The sequence below is a fragment of the Rhinoderma darwinii genome, chromosome 10 (assembly GCF_050947455.1).
Source record: "Rhinoderma darwinii isolate aRhiDar2 chromosome 10, aRhiDar2.hap1, whole genome shotgun sequence".
In the NCBI taxonomy this organism is placed as follows: Eukaryota; Metazoa; Chordata; class Amphibia; order Anura; family Rhinodermatidae; genus Rhinoderma; species Rhinoderma darwinii.
The window spans coordinates 96,533,712-96,555,290 of NC_134696.1; the positions used below are offsets into that span (position 1 = coordinate 96,533,712).

Genomic DNA, 21,579 nt, shown 5'->3' on the forward strand with positions numbered 1-21,579 from the left:
AAGTGACAGAAGAATCCAGGAGCTTAGGACCCTCCAGGTATCTTGGCTAGTGTGACAACTGCGGAGACTCTATAGCTGTCAATATTAAACGGCTGATCTCATCCAGCTTCTTGTCTAGTTGGTCGATCCTCTTCTCCAGATCTTGGTGAGAGGAGGTAAAGTTGTAGTCCAGGTCGGTCATGATCATCTGCATCTGAAGAACATGGGTCATCACTGAAGGACACTGACTAATATAGCTCACATTGTATGACTATACATTATATACATATAGTAGTTACCACCACCCCCTCCACCCAGTACCCAACTTCTACTTACTTTGGAAATGTCGACCATGGCATTGACCTGATCCTTCAGATTTTTGTGTTTTAACCTCCTACGGCGGAATCTGCATAAATAAATGTATTGGGTTATAAAACTTCCATTGAACAAAAACTAAATCGGTGTCTCGTGGTGCTACATTTTTTTAATTAAAAATCCCTTTTCCTACCTTTCTTATCATGTAGTTATGTCCTAGGCTGTAGCTACCTTCATTTCTATTGAAACCCAAGTAGGAAAAGAAGCTAGCTACTTCCTCTCTCACTGATGTTACAATTGAACTACCCAGCATCCCTTGCTTTTTAACTTGCTTAAAAAAAAACAAACCTAAATAATTCAGTTCACTATATTTCTGTAACATGTGAAGGAGAAGATTTCAGAGAGGGAGATGGGGATACTTTCTGGGTGACCATGTGACAGGAAAATTTAGCACATGAAGGCTAACATGGTTGATAGTGGTAGCTGTCAGACAGCTACTTCATACCCTAAAAGTTAAAATTACACATTGACTGAGGTATGAACAATAAAAATTTAGAATAACAGAATGGATAATATTCAGAATCCCTTTATAGGGCTTATTTACCATATAAGAAGAAGGTTCCCTCCAGAGTTGATTGAACCCTTCCCCCCATTAACCTAAAGTCTGTCCATATTAAAAATGGAGCTCCTTTTTGATTTACGGGCCCCCATCCAGATGCCTGTGAGGTTGGACTTACATATGGATAGCTGCCAGCAGCTCCCTCTGGTGCCGTCGCATATTGGCCATGTCCCCCCGCCTATTGTGTCTATGGAGCAGCCAGGCTTCTCCCAGTACATTGGCCGCTGCACACTTGATCTAAAAGAAGAAAAAATAATAAAAACAAACTTTAATTCATTATAATGGGAAGAAAAATGATTACATCCCTATTATTACACTAACGACGGCCACTAGTGGATGGCACCCATCATCTGTTACCTGTGTATGGAAACCAGACTTCTGGAAAACTTAGTGGGGGGTGGGGGGGGGGGGGTTCTGGCAACCCAAAGCCCACATCTGAGCAGTTCAGGAGAAAGCATTCAGTTAAATAAACCCCCCCAAAACAAATGATGCCACTAGGGGGCATTTACTGGTACTAATTTGTTATTGGGTTTAATGGTAATTGTATTCCCATACAGTGAGCTCCCCCTAGTGGCAATTTTATCATGAAACTTTATTACAGCGTGCAGCAAAGAAGGGAATCTGGAGCTCTGTATCAGGGCTTCAAGCCTACAAGAATTTTGGACCTATTTAGACTTTGTTATGCCTAAGACCACCGCTATTTAACCTTTCACTATCCTAGACCATATAATAATAATAAAGTATATCATTATATAATATTCTGTGTTCATTTCTAACTTACCCTAGACCTCCAGGGATATTAGATATTAACCCCTTCCCCAACCTAAATTACCAGACATTAATTATTCACCGCTAAACCACTCTAGACCTGTAGACTGTCCCACATTTGCCCTTTTAAATTGCCCTTAGGGGGCGCTAGAGTTTATCTATCCAGGTCAATTATTTTATTTCGTGGGGGGAAATGGTCTTTAAAGTTTAATTTACGATGTTACTCACTTCTGTTTTTTAAGAGTCGGCTTCCCATGCGGGCAAATCTGGGAGATTTATTCTGGATTAAGTATTGACTGATACTTATTAATGCCCCTGATTCTCTCCATTGTGAATCTGCCACAACGCCAATCATATATGTTTTTTTTTTTCCTGTGAGGAAGCTCAAGTCTTCTGACCCAACTATAATAAGAAACCGAAGGTCATGCCTTGTAGGTCACCCGCCCTGCATTGTGTGACTACGAAAGGCACCTTTGGGACCTCGACAGATCTGGAGATGGATAAAGACCTCCATTCCCTGTATTATTAGAGAAGCAAGGTCGTTACCAGCAGGTCACAATATATACGGCCGCTCTGGGCCTCTTCAGTGGCGTAACCGGAGCTTCCTTAACAGTACAACTTCACGAGGCGATGCTTGAGAAGTATTACGTGGGTACTTTACTGTGCCCACACGACTTGCCAGAATAAAAACATAACAGGCAAGGTGTATGGTAAGTTATGTACAGTATTTTTGATAAAAACCTGGGTACTGTATGTCCTAGACTTTGGCCTCCGGTCGGCACGATGACGTCATCGCACCAGCATGTTATCAAGATGTGACACAGGCCAGAAGATATCTGTGGTGGGCACAAATGAATGTGGTGCCAGGTGCAAGGTGATGCAAGCCAAACGTACAATACTAGGGCACTGTATGGTGCTATTGATGTGGGTATGCGGTACTATTTTTCTGCGGTACTATTGGTCTCGGTACTGTGTGGTACTGTGAGGTACCATAAGTTTGGACATAGACGCAAGTCAGCAGGTAAGTTAAAGGGGCACCATTGATCTGGGCACTCAATGAAAGTATTGGTGTGGCCACCATATGGTACGATTGGTTTGAGCAGTGCATGACACTGTGGGACGAGGCACTGTATGACACGATTGGTCTGAACACAATTTTCCTGGGCATATCGGCACAAAAGGTTGGTCAGAAGCGAGGACAGGTAAATCAAAGGACTCTATTAATCTGTGCACTGTGTGGTACTATTGATCTGTGCACTGTATGACACCATTGATCTGTGCACTGTGTGGTACTATTGATCTGTGCACTGTATGACACCATTGATCTGTGCACTGTATGGCACTATTGATCTGTGCACTGTATGGCACTATTGATCTGTGCGCTGTATGACACTATTGATCTGTGCACTGTATGACACTATTGATCTGTGCACTGTATGGCACTATTGATCTGGACACTGTATGGCACTATTGATCTGGACACTGTATGGCACTATTGATATGTGCACTGTATGGTACTATTGATCTATGCACTGTATTGTACTATGGGTCTGTGCACTGTATGACACTATTGATCTGTGCACTGTATGGTACTATTGATCTGTGCACTGTATGACACTATTGATCTGTGCACTGTATGGTACTATTGATCTGGACACTGTATGGTACTATTGATCTGGACACTGTATGACACTATTGATCTGTGCACTGTATGGTACTATTGATCTGGACACTGTATGGTACTATTGATCTGGACACTGTATGACACTATTGATCTGTGCACTGTATAGTACTATGGGTCTGTGCACTGTATGACACTATTGATCTGTGCACTGTATGGTACTATTGATCTGTGCACTGTATGGTACTATTGATCTCTGCACTGTATGGTAGTATTGATCTGTGCACTGTATGGTACTATTGATCTGTGCACTGTATGACACTATTGATCTGTGCACTGTATGGTACTATTGATCTGTGCACTGTATGACACTATTGATCTGTGCACTGTATGGTACTATTGATCTGTGCACTGTATGGTACTATTGATCTCTGCACTGTATGGTAGTATTGATCTGTGCACTGTATGACACTATTGATCTGTGCACTGTATGACACTATTGATCTGTGCACTGTATGGCACTATTGATCTGTGCGCTGTATGCTACTATTGATCTGGACACTGTATGACACTATTGATCTGTGCACTGTATGACACTATTGATCTGGACACTGTATGACACTATTGATCTGTGCACTGTATGGTACTATTGATCTGTGCACTGTATGGTACTATTGATCTGTGCACTGTATGACACTATTGATCTGTGCACTGTATGACACTATTGATCTGTGTACTGTATGACACTATTGATCTGTGCGCTGTATGACACTATTGATCTGTGCACTGAATAACACTATTGATCTGTGCGCTGTATGCTACTATTGATCTGGACACTGTATGACACTATTGATCTGTGCACTGTATGGTACTATTGATCTGTGCACTGTATGGTACTATTGATCTGTGCACTGTATGGTACTATTGATCTGTGCACTGTATTGCACTATTGATCTGTGCACTTTTTGGTACTATTGATCTGTGCACTGTATGGCACTATTGATCTGTGCACTGTATGGCACTATTGATCTGTGCACTGTATGGCACTATTGATCTGTGCACTTTTTGGTACTATTGATCTGTGCACTGTATGGCACTATTGATCTGTGCACTGTATGGTACTATTGATCTGTGTACTGTATGGTACTATTGATCTGTGCACTGTATGGCACTATTGATCTGTGCACTTTTTGGTACTATTGATCTGTGCACTGTATGACACTATTGATCTGTGCACTGTATGGTACTATTGATCTGTGCACTGTAGGGTACTTTTGATCTGTGCACTGTATGGTACTATTGATCTGTGTACTGTATGGTACTATTGATCTGTGCACTGTATGGCACTATTGATCTCCGCACTGTATGGTACTATTGATTTGTGCACTGTATGACACTATTGATCTGTGCACTGTATGGTACTATTGATCTGTTCACTGTATGACACTATTGATCTGTGCACTGTATGACACTATTGATCTGTGTACTGTATGGTACTATTGATCTGTGCACTGTAGGGTACTTTTGATCTGTGCACTGTATGGCACTATTGATCTCTGCACTGTATGGTACTATTGATCTGTGCACTGTATGGCACTATTGATCTGTGCACTGTATGACACTATTGATCTGTGCACTGTATGACACTATTGATCTGTGCACTGTATGGTACTATTGATTTGTGCACTGTATGACACTATTGATCTGTGCACTGTATGGTACTATTGATCTGTGCACTGTATGGCACTATTGATCTGTGCACTGTAGGGTACTTTTGATCTGTGCACTGTATGGCACTATTGATCTGTGCACTGTAGGGTACTTTTGATCTGTGCACTATATGGCACTATTGATCTGTGCACTGTATGGTACTATTGATCTGTGCACTGTAGGGTCCTATTAATCTGTGCACTGTATGGCACTATTGATCTGTGCACTTTTTGGAACTATTGATCTGTGCACTGTATGACACTATTGATCTGTGCACTGTATGGTACTATTGATCTGGACACTGTATGGTACTATTGATCTGTGCACTGTATTGTACTATTGATCTGTGCACTGTATGACACTATTGATCTGTGCACTGTATTGCACTATTGATCTGTGCACTTTTTGGTACTATTGATCTGTGCACTGTATGGCACTATTGATCTGTGCACTGTATGGCACTATTGATCTGTGCACTGTATGGCACTATTGATCTGTGCACTGTATGACACTATTGATCTGTGCACTGTATGGCACTATTGATCTGTGCACTGTATGGCACTATTGATCTGTGCACTTTTTGGTACTATTGATCTGTGCACTGTATGGCACTATTGATCTGTGCACTGTATGGTACTATTGATCTGTGCACTGTATGGCACTATTGATCTGTGCACTGTATGACACTATTGATCTGTGCACTGTATGGTACTATTGATCTGTGTACTGTATGGTACTATTGACCTGTGCACTGTAGGGTACTTTTGATCTGTGCACTGTATGGTACTATTGATCTGTGTACTGTATGGTACTATTGATCTGTGCACTGTATGGCACTATTGATCTCCGCACTGTATGATACTATTGATTTGTTCACTGTATGACACTATTGATCTGTGCACTGTATGGTACTATTGATCTGTGCACTGTATGACACTATTGATCTGTGCACTGTATGACACTATTGATCTGTGTACTGTATGGTACTATTGATCTGTGCGCTGTATGGCACTATTGATCTGTGCACTGTTTGGTACTATTGATCTGTGCACTGTTTGGTACTATTGATCTGTGCACTGTATGGTACTATTGATCTGTGCACTGTAGGGTCCTATTAATCTGTGCACTGTATGGCACTATTGATCTGTGCACTTTTTGGAACTATTGATCTGTGCACTGTATGACACTATTGATCTGTGCACTGTATGACACTATTGATCTGTGCACTGTATGACACTATTTATATGTGCACTGTATGGTACTATTGATCTGGACACTGTATGGTACTATTGATCTGTGCACTGTATGACACTATTTATATGTGCACTGTATGGTACTATTGATCTGGACACTGTATGGTACTATTGATCTGTGCACTGTATGACACTATTGATCTGTGCACTGTATGGCACTATTTATATGTGCACTGTATGGTACTATTGATCTGTGCACTGTATGGTACTATTGATCTGTGCACTGTATGGTACTATTGATCTGTGCACTGTATGACACTATTTATATGTGCACTGTATGGTACTATTGATCTGGACACTGTATGGTACTATTGATCTGTGCACTGTATGACACTATTGATCTGTGCACTGTATGGCACTATTTATATGTGCACTGTATGGTACTATTGATCTGTGCACTGTATGGTACTATTGATCTGTGCACTGTATGGTACTATTGATCTGTGCACTGTATGGCACTATTGATCTGTGTACTGTATGACACTATTGATCTGTGCACTGTATGGTACTATTGATCTGTGCACTGTATGGTACTATTGATCTGTGCACTGTATGGTACTATTGATCTGTGCACTGTATGGTACTATTGATCTGTGCACTGTATGGTACTATTGATCTGTGCACTGTATGGTACTATTGATCTGTGCACTGTATGACACTATTGACTGGACAGAGACAACAGGGGCAAAGCTGGGGATGGGGATTCCGCTTCACAAGTTGCCTCTGATGTCACTGTTAATATATGGACTGAAAAATCAAGCGCTCTGTCCAGTAGCGGAATCCCCGGCCACAGGGCATTCCGCTCTACAGTGGCGCTATCTACAAGGGGGCTGTGTTGCACTACCTACAAGGGGGCTGTGTGGCACTACGTACATTTGGGCTGTGTGGCCCTACCTACAAGGGGGCTGTGTGGTACTGTTTTCAGGGGAGCTGTGTGGCCACTACCTACAAGGGGGCTGTGTGGCACTACATACAAGGGGGCTCAGTGGCACTACCTACAAAGGGGCTGTGTGGCACTACCTACAAAGGGGCTGTGTGGCACTACCTAAAAGTGGGCTGTGTGGCACTACCTACAAGGGGGCTATGTGGAACTATCTACAGAGGGCTGTGTGGCACTACAGGAGGCATCTGTGAGTTGGGGGCTGATGGTTATTTTACTGTGAGTGGTGGGATGATATTCATTTTACTGTTAGTGGGGGCTTACTTTTTTTTTCCAGGGATGCCTCGAGTCTGAAAAGGTTGGGAAACTCTGTACTACGCTAGGGGATCATGCCGGCCTATGCAAGGATCCCGTCGTCTGCATTGTGGAGCAGCTCAGTTCATCGTGGGAACGGGGCCTAGGTGAGTAAACATTTTTTTGTTTGGGTTGCACTGTCTACATGGTGGAGGAGATTGGGGCTGTATGGCACTATCTACATGGGGGGAGGTGGGGATTATGGCACTGTCTACAGGAAAGCTGTATGGCACAATCTACAGGGGGGCACTATCTACAACGGGGTGGCTGTGTGTGGCAACCAGGGGAGGGGGCATTATACTGTGTGGAGGCCACTAAGTGGACATTATACTGGGTCGGGGCACTACAGGGAGCAATATACCGTGTGTGGCACTTAGGGGACATTATACTGTGTGGGCACAATTAGAGGACAAAATACTGTGTCCTTGAAGGGGTTATAATATATTATATTATAAAATATTATTATACAGTGGGGGCGCAATATACTATTTTTATGGGGCATTTTTTTGTTATGATAGGGTGGGGTGCCGAAAGATAATTTTGCACGGGCGCCATCTATCCTGAGGCCGGCCCTGCGATGGGCCATGGATTAACTGCCAAAAAGACAGCCCACTCTAGTTTTATGGGGCCAGAAAGATGCATTTCTGCCAAAACGGTTATAGAAATGGAGGACGATGTGGGTGGAGGATCAAGGGAGTCCTTTTTGATTTTCCTATGGGGCCATCCCTGTTTTTGCCATATTTTTGCTTATTTGATGTTATGATCAATACAGGAAAACATAAAAATACCCAGCCCTATGTAAATGTATATGGTCATGACCCCATAATGCAACGCTTACCTGTTTCATATAGTGTATATCCATCATGAAGTTATGTACATGTTTCTCTGCCTTCGTAAATTCCAGTTTCTGAGCAGCTACAGCAACGATCAGCGCTGTACACCCGACTCCCTGCAACACAGACGCTCAAGATGAGACTCTACTATATCCTCCGTAATTCCCACATGTATTCTATATGATCCCATGAACTACTCGGCAATTACTTCATGTAACAGACCTAATCCTGATTGGCCATTCAGGGGTCTCAAAAAGTTGAGTCATAACACCTGGCGGAAATGCATTTTGTTTTTTATTTTTTTACTGAAAGCTCTTACCCACATTAATACCACATAACGTGAAAGGGAAATAGAGTAAGAGGGTCACATGATGTGGATTTGAAATATTGTGAAAAACATTTTCATATGGCAATTATAATTTAAAAAAAATGGCAAAAATGATATTGACATGGCTTACATTCTCCTTGAACCAACTTCTATATCTCATGTTTTATAGTTTCCCTGACCTCCCAGATCCTGAGCCTTAATCTTACCATCACTCCAGTAAAGAGACACACCATCTTCCCACAAACAGTTTGAGGCACCATATCCCCATAGCCAATGGTTAAGAAGGTGATAGGAATTAGCCACATGGCACTGGTCAGATTACCACTCTTTTCTGAGTCTCTGAGAAAACAAAAGTTGTTTTTATATATATATATATATATATATATATATATATATATATATATATATATATACCTTTACCTCTTACAGTCAAAAATGTAACTACTATAATACTGCCCCCTATGTACAAAAATATAACTACTATAATACTGCTCCTATATACAAGAATATAACTACTATAATACTGCTCCTATATACAAGAATATAACTACTATAATACTGCCCCCTATATACAAGAATATAATTACTATAATACTGCCCTTATATACAAGAATATAACTACTATAATACTGCCCCTATATACAAGAATATAATTACTATAATACTGCCCTTATATACAAGAATATAACTACTATAATACTGCTCCTATATACAAGAATATAACTACTATAATACTGCTCCTATATACAAGAATATAACTACTATAATACTGCCCCCTATATACAAGAATATAATTACTATAATACTGCCCTTATATACAAGAATATAACTACTATAATACTGCCCCTATATACAAGAATATAATTACTATAATACTGCCCTTATGTACAAGAATATAACTACTATAATACTGCCCCTATATACAAGAATATAACTACTATAATACTGCCCCCTATATACAAGAATATAACTACTATAATACTGCCCCCTATATACAAGAATATAACTACTATAATACTGCCCTTATATACAAGAATATAACTACTATAATACTGCTCCTATATACAAGCATATAACTACTATAATACTGCCCCTATATACAAGAATATAACTACTATAATACTGCTCCCTATGTACAAGAATATAACTACTGTAATACTGCCTCCTATATACAAGAATATAACTACTATAATACTGCTCCTATATACAAGAATATAACTACTATAATACTGCCCCTATATACAAGAATATAACTACTATAATACTGCCCCCTATATACAAGAATATAACTACTATAATACTGCTCCTATATACAAGAATATAACTACTATAAAACTGCTCCTATATACAAGAATATAACTACTATAATACTGCCCCTATATACAAGAATATAACTACTATAATACTGCCCCCTATATACAAGAATATAACTACTATAATACTGCCCCTATATACAAGAATATAACTACTATAATACTGCCCCTATATACAAGAATATAACTACTATAATACTGCTCCTATATACAAGCATATAACTACTATAATACTGCCCCTATATACAAGAATATAACTACTATAATACTGCTCCTATATACAAGAATATAACTACTATAATACTGCCCCCTATATACAAGAATATAAATACTATAATACTGCTCCTATATACAAGAATATAACTACTATAAAACTGCTCCTATATACAAGAATATAACTACTATAATACTGCCCCTATATACAAGACTATAACTACTATAATACTGCTCCCTATATACAAGAATATAACAACTATAATACTGCCCCCTATATCCAAGAATATAACTACTATAATACTGCTCCTATATACAAGAATATAACTACTATAATACTGCTACTGTATACAAGAATATAACTACTATAATACTGCCCCTATATACAAGAATATAACTACTATAATACTGCCCCTATATACAAGAATATAACTACTATAATACTGCCCCCTATATACAAGAATATAACTACTATAATACTGCTCCTATATACAAGAATATAACTACTATAATACTGCCCCTTATATACAAGAATATAACTACCATAATACTGCCCCCTATATACAAGAATATAACTACTATAATACTGCTCCTATATACAAGAATATAACTACTATAATACTGCCCCCTATATACAAGAATATAACTAATATAATACTGCTCCTATATACAAGAATATAACTACTATAATACTGATCCTATATACAAGAATATAACTACTATAATACTGCCCCTATATACAAGAATATAACTGCTATAATACTGCCTCCTACATATAAGAATATAACTACTATAATACTGCCCCCTATATACAAGAATATAACTACTATAATACTGCTCCTTTATACAAGAATATAACTACTATAATACTGCCCCCTATGTACAAGAATATAACTACTATAATACTGCCCCTATGTACAAGAATATAACTACTATAATACTACCCCCATTTACAAGAATATAACTAATATAATACTGCCCCCTATATACAAGAATAGAACTACTATGATACTGCCCCTATATACAAGAATATAACTAATATAATACTGCTCGTATATACAAGAATATAACTACTATAATACTGCCCCCTATGTACAAGAATATAACTAATATAATACTGCTCGTATATACAAGAATATAACTACTATAATACTGCCCCCTATATACAAGAATATAACTACTATAATACTGCCCATATATACAAGACTATAACTACTATAATACTGCCCCTATAAACAAGAATATAACAACTATAATACTGCCCCTATATACAAGAATATAACTACTATAATACTGCCCCCTATGTACAAGAATGTAACTACTATAACACTGCCCCCTATATACAAGAATATAACTACTATAATACTGCTCCTATATACAAGAATATAACTACTATAACACTGCCCCCTATATACAAGGATATAACTACTATAATACTGCTCCTATATACAAGAATATAACTACTATAATACTGCCCCCTATGTACAAGAATATAACTACTATAATGCTGCTCCCTATATACAAGAATATAACTTCTATAATACTGCCCCCTATATACAGGAAAATAACTACTATAATACTGCTCCTATGTAATGGCAGGGTAGGGAGACAGACAGGTGAGCCCTAATCTACCCGCCACTCAGTCCCTGCCTACTTGCAACGACCCGTCCTAAGCGACGGGGCACAACTGGGCGACGGTCCCTATGCTCAGTAAGTGCACGACAGTCAAACAGACAAGGGTACACAGAAGCTAGGGAAATGGGGCAGTTGCCCACGGAGACACACTGAGCAATGAGAGTAGTGAACGAGCCGAGTCAAACCAGGAATGTACGGGGTACCAAAACACAGAGCAGAAGAGTGGTTAGTAAAGCCAGGGTCAGTAACAAGCAGAGGATCAGTAGTTCAAGCAGCAGCAGAGCCAGGAAACTAGCAGAGCAGAATCACAGGCAAAGGAGGAACAGGAAAGGCGGTATAAATAGACAGAGGGCGGGAGCTAGCTCCGTCTGGCCAAGCTGTGATAGGCTCTCCCACTCCTAAGCCTGCCATCCTGAGTGATGGAAGATGGAGTCAGTCTCACAGACATAGGAGCAGGTGCAGACCGATTACCCACGGGTGTTGACACAGAGGCTGTGTCTGACAGATCCTTTACATCCTATATACAAGAATATAACTACTATAATACTGCCCCTATATACAAGAATATAACTACTATAATACTGCCCCTATGTACAAGAATATATCTACTATAATACTGCTCCTATATACAATAATATAACTACTATAATACTGCCCCCTATATACAAGAATATAACTACTATAATACTGCCCCCTATATTAAAGAATATAATTACTATAATACTGCTCCTATATACAAGAATATAACTACTATAATACTGCTCCTATACACAAGAATATAACTACTATAATACTGCCCCTATATACAAGAATATAACGACTATAATACTGCCCCTATATTCAAGAATATAACTACTATAATACTGCCCCCTATGTACAGGAATAGAACTACTATAATACTGCCCCTATGTACAAGAATATAACTACTATAATACTGCCCCCTATATACAAGAATATAACTACTATAATACTGTCCCCTATATACAAGAATATAACTACTATAATACTGCCCCTATATACAAGAATATAACTACTATAATACTGCCCCTATATACAAGAATATAACTACTATAATACTGCCCCTATATACAAGAATATAACTACTATAATACTGCCCCTATGTACAAGAATATAACTACTATAATACTGCCCCCTATATAAAAGAATATAACTACTATAAGACTGGCCCTATATACAGGAATATAACTACTATAATACTGCCCCTATATACAATAATATAACTACTATAATACAGCCCCTATATACAAGAATATAACTACTATAATACTGCCACTATATACAAGAATATAACTACTATAATACTGCCCCTATATACAAGAATATAACTACTATAATACTGCCCCCTATATACAAGAATATAATTACTTTAATACTGCCCCTATATACAAGAATATAACTACTATAATACTGCTCCCTATATACAAGAATATAACTACTATAATACTGCTCCTATATACAAGAATATAACTACTATAATACTGTCCCTATATACAAGAATATAACTACTATAATACTGCCCCCCTATATACAAGAATATAACTACTATAATACTTCTCCTTTATACAAGAATATAACTACTATAATACTGCCCCTATATACAAGAATATAACTACTATAATACTGCTCCCTATATACAAGAATATAACTACTATAATACTGCTCCTATATACAAGAATATAACTACTATAATACTGTCCCTATATACAAGAATATAACTACTATAATACTGCCCCCCTATATACAAGAATATAACTACTATAATACTGTCCCTATATACAAGAATATAACTACTATAATACTGCCCCCCTATATACAAGAATATAACTACTATAATACTTCTCCTTTATACAAGAATATAACTACTATAATGCCCAAGGAGGTGACTATGAAGGCTCAGAAGTATCATTAGATGTTTCCTCACCTCTCGCACACAGACAGGACCCATGAAGAAACAATCCATAGACTGATGGTCAGTATGAGTAAGACTCGGCCCGGACAGGTGTTCATCAGGATCTTCATGACAAACTGGTATTGAAATTTGATATTATTTAGGGCCCCAATGCTCCTGTAAGAGGCGTCCACCAGCACCCTGCTATGAAGCAGCACAGTCCTGGGCAACAGGTAAACACGGAGGAACATCAGGATGGACAAGAAAATGTTGACTTGTGAGAGGAAGACCGGGGCCTCACATCGTCGTTCAAAGGGGAACGGGTGGATGGCACAAACCACAATTTCCAGAAAAATCCACACCAACTTCTTGACATTCACAGCGATGCGCCAGTCTACTAAAGAATTGTCCGTCATGAAGAGCTGAGAAGAAGACCACATTAATTTCACATGTAGTCTGGACACCCAATGGATTAGAAACAGGGATATACATACAATTGAAGCAGTCCATTCAGCGGCTAAAGGGCCTATAGAAAGGAGGGGTCAGCTTAGATTGGACCCAACTTTGTTCCCAAATAGGTGGTGAGAAACTAAGCCAGACCCCATCTGTCTGCAACCACCACTAGAGGGAGCTATAAGTATATGATTACAATATATATATAAACTATATGCGGTCAGCTCCCCCTAGTGGAGGCTGCAGGCAATCAGGTTTTTACCAAGAGGATCGGTCACCCCTCATGACATGTTTATTTTAGTAAATATATTTCCTATAAAATAACAAATCAGGGGCATCTTTTGTTGGAACTGTGTTGTGCTCTGTTATTCCTCCAAGAAATGTATGAATAATTTGACAACGAGGTGGACGATTTCCCTTGTCAAAAGGGGCGTGTCCTTACTGATTGGACAGTGTCAGTCTATATAGGGACACACCCCCAACTGGTGACACCCAGTTGTCAATTTATTCATAAATTTGTAGGAGGAATAACCGAGGAACGGTACATTGTAGAATACAAAAAAAAAAAGATGTTAGGAGCTCTGTATCAGAAAATGTTTGTTTTTTTTGTTTGTTTTTTATCACTATAAAGATATATTGAGCACCGAACTGAATTTTTAACTTATTTAAATAAAAAAAATATTAAAATGTATATTTTTTCCTGCAAAATTTGAACATGGCTGCCATCACAGTTCCTGTAGGAGCTGCCGCACAGCTTCTCCGGGGCCCCTGCATAGGATATAAGCAAATACGGCAATACGTCACCGATCCCATATTAAATCGGTAGATTTGCTCTTCAGGGTTCCTGGAAATTTGGGTAACACCCCAGTGGGAGCTGTAACAGTAGCTCTATTGGTTACCACTGAACAGATATTATATTTTAGGGTAAAATAAGAAGATATGTCCTATCATAAACACACAGTCCATAGGTGCGGTCAACGTATCTTCCCAGCAACCAGTAAATACATTGTGATGGAACCACCCAACAGTTTACATTGTGCCAATAAACCTGACGCAGGGTAACCAGTACACAGAGGTAATGACACATCTCGAATAATATTTCTCCTGCCAAAATATCCTTCTCTACATAAAAAGAAGGCAAAAATGACTACAAAGCGACAGAAATCTGAGTCACCGGGATGGGCGCATTACTGGGGGAAACCGTTAATGTCTTACACATGGCTGTCTCACTGCATTGTAAATGTCATGTATTTTTGTATCAAAGAATGAAAAAAAATCTGTAATGTATTTATGTAGAATTAGGAAATAATCTCTAACAGCGGCTGTGGCGGGGCCATAGATATAAGGAGTGCGGAAGTTGTAGCAGCACCCGTGCCCTGGTGCCGGAATAGGTGCAAAGAGGGCACATCAGAGGATGGCAGTTCTATAAATGACACATGAATGGTATAGCCCTGGTACAAATTTTGCTCTAGGGCAATTAAAATGTATGGTCCTTCTAAATCGGATATGCGGCGATCAAATGATAGGCGGATCTGCGGCGATCAAGTGATCGCCGGATCATCTTTAATCTAAATAGGGTTATTGTGATGAGCCAATCCCTTTAAATTGCAATTCTAGATTGTTAAATACATAACAGGGACCTCCTGGTTATCCTGGATTATGAATAGAATGTCAGAACTACAGTAAAGACTGACACATAGGGCGGTGGAATAAAGGAAACGGGAATGTGACCGAGATAAATGTGGAATGGCTGAATAGGATATTAAACGACTTCACATAAGAGGACGATGCACTTTTCTTTAAGACACCAGTCGGTCTTCAGTTTTCGCAGACACGCACTTTCCATCCACCCACTCATAACGATATGTTATATTCTTAAAAAGCCACAGAACTTTATCTGATCCTCTGCCCTGTTATTTTGCAGTCTCCATTTCTAGAAGCGAGGACTTGGCAGCGCAGGCATCTGTCTGTGCCCCACCTGCTAAGCACACAAAGTCATTCTAGTTAATGGCTCACTCACATCCGGCTCTATAATAACTGCAGGGACTGTTTAAAGCGGTCGGATTAATTACACGTACCCGAGGTGGAGATAATCGGGATCTGAAGGAATATCCGCCACCACCGCTTAACGGTACTAGGATGGTCTAAGTATAGGATAGGCAAGTATAGGGATTATCCGATCTATAACACAAACCGCCACAACATTTTGCTGTATAAATCCACATAAAATGCCCCAAAACTCTGCAAATACTTTTCTTTTTATTATTATTCTCCAGTCACATGGAAAGCTGCTTTCAAAATTTGTCTCGTTCCCTTTGGTTTATCTGCACACTACCGACACTCATGGCAACGATGTCCTTGTTGCACCATGAAAATGAAATTTTGCGTAAAATTGATACACATTCACTGAAAGCAAGCAGAGATATTGAAATTGATTTACCTACCACGTTCCGTTTATAATACTGATGCCTTCTTTTGTGGCAGAGTAGTCTTTTGGCTCCCAAAAGGAGCAGGGCCCTGGTGTGACTGCTACCTCTGAACCCCCTATAGCTACGCCTCTGTTTCTAATCCTTGCCAACCCCTTTCCATTGACCCTAACAGGGCATATGGGTGACAAAGAAGGGGTATCCTCCCACCCCACTCAGGACCCCACTCTTTGAATTGGAGAAGAGAGCTGCTAATTAAGAGCTGATCTTGCAGAACCGGACTGATCGGTCGATCACTTGTATGGCTGTCATGTAATATTATATTCTTACATCTTGCCCTAAGCAAAGGGGGGACTTAATACCCTCTTATTTGCCCACATTGATCTCTAAGACAATTGGCGGGGGGGGGGGGGGTCATTGTAGATAGAACAGATGGTAGGTATGACTTCGACCAAAGTAAAGCCATCACAGTTATAGGGTGGGACTATATTAGTTAAGAGTCTATAAAATCTTGTATTAGTGTGTCATGATATACTAAAAAAAATATCTGTGCACGTAAAGTAGGAAAAAAATTATTCTGTATGGTCTACTATGGCGCTGACCCCATTGTTTACACTGTTGAGCAGCTCAATGTGGGTGGGACGAAAATGTGATTGACAGCTCTACACTGACAGTCTTGTTATGCTACAGTCTAGTGTCGGGGGATCACATCCATCAAGATCCAAACTTGGGGGGGGGGGGGGGGTGTCTTAAACCAAGGTCTAATATGCATTGGATACTAGATAATAAAATAGGTCGACAGCACTGCCCTCGCCTCTAGCGGCTGCCCGTCTTTGCCTGTCTTGGCAGCCATGGGCATTGTGAGTGGCAGGATTAATAAGTCATTTTTAATAGAGAATTTCTACGGTTTTCTTTGATAGAGGAAAGGTTACTGGGAGGTAATAGGTTCTTCGTTCCTCTACACCCAGCGAGTCTATTAAATCTTCAAAAAGTCAATAAAAAAACATTGACTCTCGGCCAGTTCCTTAAGTACCTCGATAATTGTGCACAAATAGGAGTAGGACTCCTGGCACAGCTCTGGCCTCCAAACATAATAGGACACTTCATTTTTTACGCTTTGTACAGGGTCTTAGTTCAACTTATATATATATAAAAAAATAAAAGCTACAATGTAACAATAGCAGTAAATCTACAGCCAAAGAAAACAGCAAAGAATTCAATGGTCCTTTTGGCCTCTTTTGGAACGGTGTTAATTGCCTATTTTTCTTTTGCTGGGAATTTTTCCCGAATTAATTTTCCTACAAACTAAATTAAAAGGTCATTCGTTTGACTAGATATTTAGAAGGTGCAGGTTATGTGTCAAAACATGTAAAAAAAATCATTTTTATCGTTTCAAGTTTTTTTTAAAGGGACATTCCAGATTAATATTAATGTGTTATGGCTCAAGCCGGGCCTGAGGGGCCAAGGAAAACTCTCTTAGGGTGTTCTTTAAATCCCTGTGTCATGCTCCACCCCCTCAGGTCCTGCACTAGACGTAACACAGTGTATCAGTTTTACTTGGAGTGTTCCTTTAAAGCTTAAAGTGCACCTCCATTTTTTTTTTTTTGCATATGTTTATTATAATTTCCCACGGTCATTTTTACATCATGGTCGTCCAATCCACATATGATTCACCTTCTTCTGAATAGGATCTACTGCTGGAACATTTGCAAGGAAAGCTGGACCAATGACAGGGCGCACAAAATTCAGGGGTGCTCACTGCTCCTCAGTTTAGTGCCCACTAGTACTAAACAGAATCCAATGAACATTACCTGGTCCCTGTTTACAGGATAGGGAAGATGCAAGTCAACGGGTAATCCTAACGTGGGGTAGGCAGGGGGGTATTGCCCACCCTGTCCTAGGGCAGACCCCAACTCTGAATATCTGACTACTTTTTGTAGCAAAAAATGCCTTTTATTTCCCCTATCAAATATTGGTTGGTGGTCAATGCAGATACCTGGATCTCCTTGATATGGAAGGCGATGATGAGAATGATAAGAATGATGGTGGAGATGCTGATGGTGCATTTCATCAGGTACATGTAGACAAACCACTGAAAAACAAAGAAAACAGAATTTATTAGGGAGGAGGGAAATAATATACACTGGACATGTTGATTCTGACATTCAGGGTCGGACCGGCCCGCCCGACTACCAGAGGAACCTGTTTTATGCAGGAGACCTAGGTTTATACAGTATGAATCAATCATTGTTTCAACTTAATACAAAAAAAAGGCCACTAGATGGCGCCTTATTGGTGTGACATGATGTCATCTGATGACATATGAACAGATATCTACAGACAGAGAGGTACCTGGGACCTGCTAAATCTATATGTTAAATGTGGCCCTGATCATAATCCAGTTTCCCCAGTTTCGGTCTGTATATTATTGGCTAGGTATCTCCTCCCGCTCATAGACCACAATTAAACTCCAGGAAATATCTAGTCTGGTCTACAGTCGTTTACTTCTTGAGGTTAATTTTTTCTGCGGTTTGCACTAAATACAAAGTTGCTGAACAAGAGTCTGTCTATGGCCACTATAAAGCATGACAAAAACCATCACAACCACTCACACCGTCTCCCACGTACTTGTGAGCAGGGCCACGTACACTGCAGCTTACTGTGTATGTGTTTATTTTACATGAACAATCACTTTCTAATATTACTCAAAAACATATTGCCCAGATAATGCCACACGTTGCCAAGATAGTGTTATTCAGCAGCCAGATAAATAATGAAGCATACAGTGCCCAGATAATACCACACAGTGCCCAGATAAATAGTGACTGCATACAGTGCCCAGATAATACCACACAGTGCCCAGATAAATAGTGAATTCATACAGTGCCCAGATAATACCACACAGTGCCCAGATAAATAGTGAATGCATACAGTGCCCAGATAAATAGTAAATGCATACAGTGTCCAGATAATGCAGCACAGTGTCAAGATAAATAGTGAATGCATACAGTGTCCAGATAATGCCACACGGTGCCCATATAAATAGTGAATGCACATAGTGCTAAGATAATGCCACACAGTGCCCAGATACATAGTGAATGCATACAGTGCCCAGATAATGCAACACAGTGCCCTGATAAATAGTTAATGCATACAGTGCCCAGATAATACCACACAGTGCCCAGATAAATAGTTAATGCATACAGTGCCCAGATAATACCACACAGTGCCCAGATAAATAGTGAATGCATACAGTGCCCAGATAATACCACACAGTGCCCAGATAAATAGTGAATGCATAGTTTCCAGATAAATAGTGAATGCATACAGTGCCAAGATAATGTCGCACAGTGCCCAGATAAGTAGTGAATACCTACTGTGCTCAGATAATGCCATACAGTGCCCAGACAAATAGTGAATGCATACAGTACCCAGATAATGTCGCACAGTGCCCAGATAAATAGTGAATGCATACTGTGCTCAGATAATGCCATAGAATGCATAGAGTGCCCAGACAAATAAGGAATGCATACAGTGTCCAGATAAATATTGAATGCATACAGTGTCCAGATAAAACCACAAAGTGCCCAGATAAAAAGTGAATGCATACAGTGCCCAGATAATACCACACAGTGCACAGATAACTAGTGACTGCACACTGTGCCCAGATATTGCAGCACAGTGTCCAGATAATGCCACACAGTGCCCAGATAAATAGTGAATGCATACAATGTCCAAATAATGCCACACGGTACCCAGATACATAGTGAATGCATACAGTGCCCAGATAATGCAACACAGTGCCCAGATAAATAGTTAATGCATACAGTGCCCAGATAATACCACACAGTGCCCAGAAAAATAGTGAATGCATACAGTGCCCAGATAATACCACAGTGCCCAGATAAATAGTGAATGCATACTGTGCTCCGATAATGCCATACAGTGCCCAGACAAATAGTGAATGCATACAGTGCCCAGATAAATAGTGAATGCATACTGTGCTCAAATAATGCCGCATAGTGCCCAGATAAATAGTAAATGCATACAGTGTCCAGATAATGCCGCACAGTGCCCAGATAAGTAGTGAATGCATACAGTGTCCAGATAATGCCGCACAATGCCTAGACAAATAGTGAATTCATACAGTGCCCAGATAATGCCTTAGAGTGCCCAGACAAATAATGAATGCATACAGTGTCCAGATAAAACCACAAAGTGCCCAGATAAAAAGTGAATGCATACTGTGCCCAGATAATACCACACAGTGCACAGATAAATAGTGACTGCATACAGTGCCCAGATATTGCAGCACAGTGTCCAGATAATGCCACACAGTGCCCAGATAAATAGTGAATGAATACAATGTCCAAATAATGCCACATGGTACCCAGATAAATAGTGAATGCACATAGTGCTAAGATAATACCACACAGTGCCCAGATAAATAGTGAATGCATACAGTGCCCAGATAAATAGTGACTGCATACAGTGCCCAGATAATACCACACAGTGCCCAGATAAATAGTGAATTCATACAGTGCCCAGATAATACCACACAGTGCCCAGATAAATAGTGAATGCATACAGTGCCCAGATAAATAGTAAATGCATACAGTGTCCAGATAATGCAGCACAGTGTCAAGATAATACCACACAGTGCCAAGATAAATAGTGAATGCATACAGTGTCCAGATAATGCCACACGGTGCCCATATAAATAGTGAATGCACATAGTGCTAAGATAATGCCACACAGTGCCCAGATACATAGTGAATGCATACAGTGCCCAGATAATGCAACACAGTGCCCTGATAAATAGTTAATGCATACAGTGCCCAGATAATACCACACAGTGCCCAGATAAATAGTTAATGCATACAGTGCCCAGATAATACCACACAGTGCCCAGATAAATAGTGAATGCATACAGTGCCCAGATAATACCACACAGTGCCCAGATAAATAGT

At 39.7% G+C, this 21,579-nt stretch overlaps 1 protein-coding gene across 1 annotated transcript in view; it reads right to left on the bottom strand.

The window, feature by feature from the left end:
• KCNN4 (potassium calcium-activated channel subfamily N member 4) overlaps window positions 1-21,579 on the bottom strand; it is a 52,940-nt gene that overhangs the window by 1,836 nt on the left and 29,525 nt on the right. Inside the window, exons 2-8 of the mRNA XM_075839017.1 lie at window positions 18,606-18,701; window positions 13,764-14,152; window positions 8,867-8,999; window positions 8,338-8,448; window positions 1,032-1,150; window positions 316-385; window positions 1-193 (exon numbers count right to left, since the gene is read on the bottom strand). The exon at window positions 1-193 is cut by the window's left edge and continues 1,836 nt beyond it. Coding sequence (XP_075695132.1) covers window positions 47-193; window positions 316-385; window positions 1,032-1,150; window positions 8,338-8,448; window positions 8,867-8,999; window positions 13,764-14,152; window positions 18,606-18,701 — 1,065 coding nt within the window. The 3' untranslated portion in view covers window positions 1-46. The remainder of the gene's footprint in view (window positions 194-315; window positions 386-1,031; window positions 1,151-8,337; window positions 8,449-8,866; window positions 9,000-13,763; window positions 14,153-18,605; window positions 18,702-21,579) is intronic.